Genomic DNA, 3,311 nt, shown 5'->3' with positions numbered 1-3,311 from the left:
AACTGCAGAGGAAGGACCTGCATTCCTAAAGAAAATGTGGAGTGATGGCTTACCTTACTGTCCCCTAGGACTGTAATAATAGGAATACCCAGGTTTTTCACATGCTGCCTGACGTTTGGGCCCACTGCTATAGCTAGCTGCTGGAGAATGCTCAGTGTTTGTTGTACCTGGAGAGGCAAAAAAAGTCTGAAGTTGGCAAGTGTTAAATATAAATACTCTGTGCTCCAGATTCTCCTCCAAGACACAGTGCACTATAAAAATCACATTGCTGTTTTATGTCCAAAAGCCCTGCTGGAGTCAGTCTAGGTAATACTTCTCCTTGAATTAGTTCTTCCATTTGCAAACAATTTCACATACAGCTGAAAGCTGTTGCTTATATTTTATGTCAATTTTAAGAACCCCAACACTAATTATTTTCAGGCAAAGGTAGTTTAAATTTACATTTGTCACAATTAATGTTTACACTGCATATAGAAAGAGAGCTATAACATATATTTCCTAATGGGAAGAAACAAATTTAAGAAACACAGCAACTGTCAGATGGAGGAATTGAAACTACTCAAAATCACTGACTTGAATGGATTTCTGTTAAATCTTTCAAGAAAGAAGGTGGGTTCATCCTTCTCCCCATCTGACCCAAGAAGGAAATGAAGTTAGCTAGATCAAGGGTGTTGAACTCATTCACACCAGATAACCCAGAAGCAGTGGTGGCATTAATCCCCCCCAGCCGTCAGAGCTGCTGTTTCAGTGTGGTTCTGGAACTTGAGAGTAAAACATTGCTGCTGCTGCTCCCCACTGAAAACCCGGATTTCAACAGCAGGTGATGTGGGGGGGGAGGGGTCGAGTACTGTTAACTTCCTAGGTTCCAGAACTGTGCTGAAAGAGCAGCAAGTATTAATGCCATGGCCCTAGAGGCTCAAGCAGCCAAAGCGACAAGCCCCATGGGTCAAATTCAGTCTGCAGAGATAAGCAATCCAAGCCACAAGAAGCCCCACAAGCTGGATGTTTGATACCCTTGGGCTACATAAGTTTAAAGTTACTGCCATTGTGATTTTGATTAACATACCAAGATTTTATTGGAGTCATTGAGGCGAGACTTCAAAGCAGCTGGAAGTTCTCCTAGATTTGGCTGTATGAACTTGGCATCATTAATGATGCTCGCCACTTCATCTAGACCTTCCTTTCGGATCTTCCAGTTTTTGTCACCAATCTTAGACACCAGTTCACTTGTAATCTTCTCACTATTAAAAAAGAAAAAGCAAGCATAGCTTAATCCCTTACATTTAGTTCCTTTTATGACCTATTTAGTGCAACTATAACACAATATGCTCCAGAGAACACACAAAGATTGCAGCACGCTAGACAAGAAGCACTTAGGATAGAAAGATGGCATTTTACAAAATACAGAAGAAAGGGGCAGTCTTTAGTTTGTAGAATCAAACTCACCTGATATCTGCTCTTGGAAGGAGATCCACAACATCACTCCCTACATCCTCCTGCTCTTCTTCCTCACCATCATCCCCATTGCCACCACTGTGCCTGGAAACACCTCGAGTTGGGGCTGGTGCGGTTTGTCCCTGCATCTACAAATGATACATAAAGTCAATCTTTAGCAAATGCTGGGAGAAACAAGGCATTTAAGAATATTGCATTTGAAACTGTTCACAAACACAACCACAAATTAAGTGGTCAGAGCAATGGATTTTCGAGCTTCCAGTGTACTGCTCCAGTACAGAAATAATGGAAAGCCAAAACAGTTTCTTTGAATAGCTAATTACACACAGAAGTTTTGAGGGCTGACTTTTTTTTTGTGAAAGATAGCCAGGATAACCAGCCCACTGGAGATTTCTAAACCAAGAATAAGTGGCACTTGTAGGTGTTTGTTAAAAGAGTTAAGTCCTGCAGAGTTACCTTCTCAAATTCCGCATCTATTTGGGAGAGAAGAGCTGGCTTCTCATCCTCAAAGAACATTCGCAGAGGGGGACCCACGTAGAGATACATGACTCCCAACAACGTAATAGCAGAGGTCCTCACAGCCTGCCAGAAAAGGACAAAAGTATTTAAGATTTTAGACTAAACGTATTAAAAATGTCAGACGTAATCCTTAGTTACTCACTGGGTTAGTGGCAGCAAGAGCTGTTTTCACATTGCTAATGAAAGCTTTGACATTCAACCTGAAGAAAAAAAAAAAAAGAAGAAAAGCACATATGAATGTGACAGCAAAAATGTTGAAGCACCAGCAAGAGACATCAGCTACAGCTGGTTATAGAACAAAGAGGCAAGCATGAAATAGAATGGAACATAACAAAAAACCTCAAAGCACTAGACATTTGTCAATTAGCCCAAAGCTACAAATGCAGCTTGTATGTTTCAAAAACCAAAACCAAAAAAAACCCCAAACACCACTGCATGATTTTTCCATTTGCCATTGAACGGGAAAATCCAAAACAGAGCGATTTACTTCCAACTTGAAGACAGCTATTTTGTTGCTTGAAAAAGAACAATGATTTACTCTACATTAACTAGTTCTTTTGAGATGCAAGTGTGGGACCCATTGTAGGTGCTCATCAGGGATCCTGGTTTTCCCTGATAAAAAAAACAAACAAACCCCCACAAAAAACACAAACAATTTCTCTCATAAAAAACCTCAAATCCATGATTAAAATGAAAGGCCACTATCTATATCTGTTGAACACAATGTTTTCTTGATATAATAATACCTATAAATGTTGGTATTTGATTTGGGGTTATGGAAAAATCAGAGCTCCCCCTGCTCACAGAACTCAGGTCCAGACCCCTCATTGCCAAGCCATAAACAGCCCTAGCCCCCCACCCAAACAGCCTTGCCAGTGCCCCTCACTCCCCTCCTTGGCCCTGCCAGTACGCCCCTCACTTCCCCACCCCCTGCCTCCCAGCTGCCAGGGCTACAAGGCAAGGACCTGGGTCCACAGCCTGCAGCACCCAGCAGTAGCACCTGGGCCCTGGCTGCCACCTGCAGGAGGCAGCAGCTGCAGAGCACAGCCTGCCCCCCCCCCCACACCCTATGCAGGCTTGGGGGTGAGGGGTGGGGAGGGGAGCAGGGGGGACCCACATCCCCAGGTCTGTGCCCAAGACAGGGGGAAGGCTGCTTGTTGCAGGCTCAGGCTCCCTGCCCTGCTGGCCTCCACAGGGGACTCTGCAGCCTTGTGGGTGTGACTCAGTGATGCAGGGCAGGGCGGGGAAGCTCCTTGCTGCTGAGAGCTCTGTACTGCCCTGGCAAGGCACCCCCTCCTCTCTCTCACACATGCTGCTGCAGGATTGGGGGGGGGGGG

At 44.5% G+C, this 3,311-nt stretch overlaps 1 protein-coding gene across 4 annotated transcripts in view; it reads right to left on the bottom strand.

Moving 5' to 3' along the window:
• Positions 1–3,311, bottom strand: part of CKAP5 (cytoskeleton associated protein 5) — a 65,366-nt gene that overhangs the window by 31,380 nt on the left and 30,675 nt on the right. For all 4 annotated transcript variants that reach the window (XM_006026906.2, XM_025207924.1, XM_006026907.2 and 1 more), the window contains exons 18-22: positions 2,117–2,174; positions 1,912–2,037; positions 1,447–1,583; positions 1,067–1,241; positions 54–167 (exon numbers count right to left, since the gene is read on the bottom strand). In XM_006026906.2, coding sequence (XP_006026968.1) covers positions 54–167; positions 1,067–1,241; positions 1,447–1,583; positions 1,912–2,037; positions 2,117–2,174 — 610 coding nt within the window. The remainder of the gene's footprint in view (positions 1–53; positions 168–1,066; positions 1,242–1,446; positions 1,584–1,911; positions 2,038–2,116; positions 2,175–3,311) is intronic.

The sequence above is a fragment of the Alligator sinensis genome, unplaced genomic scaffold (assembly GCF_000455745.1).
Source record: "Alligator sinensis unplaced genomic scaffold, ASM45574v1 scaffold592_1, whole genome shotgun sequence".
Classification (NCBI taxonomy): Eukaryota; Metazoa; Chordata; order Crocodylia; family Alligatoridae; genus Alligator; species Alligator sinensis.
This window is presented reverse-complemented; position numbering and strand designations above follow the sequence as displayed.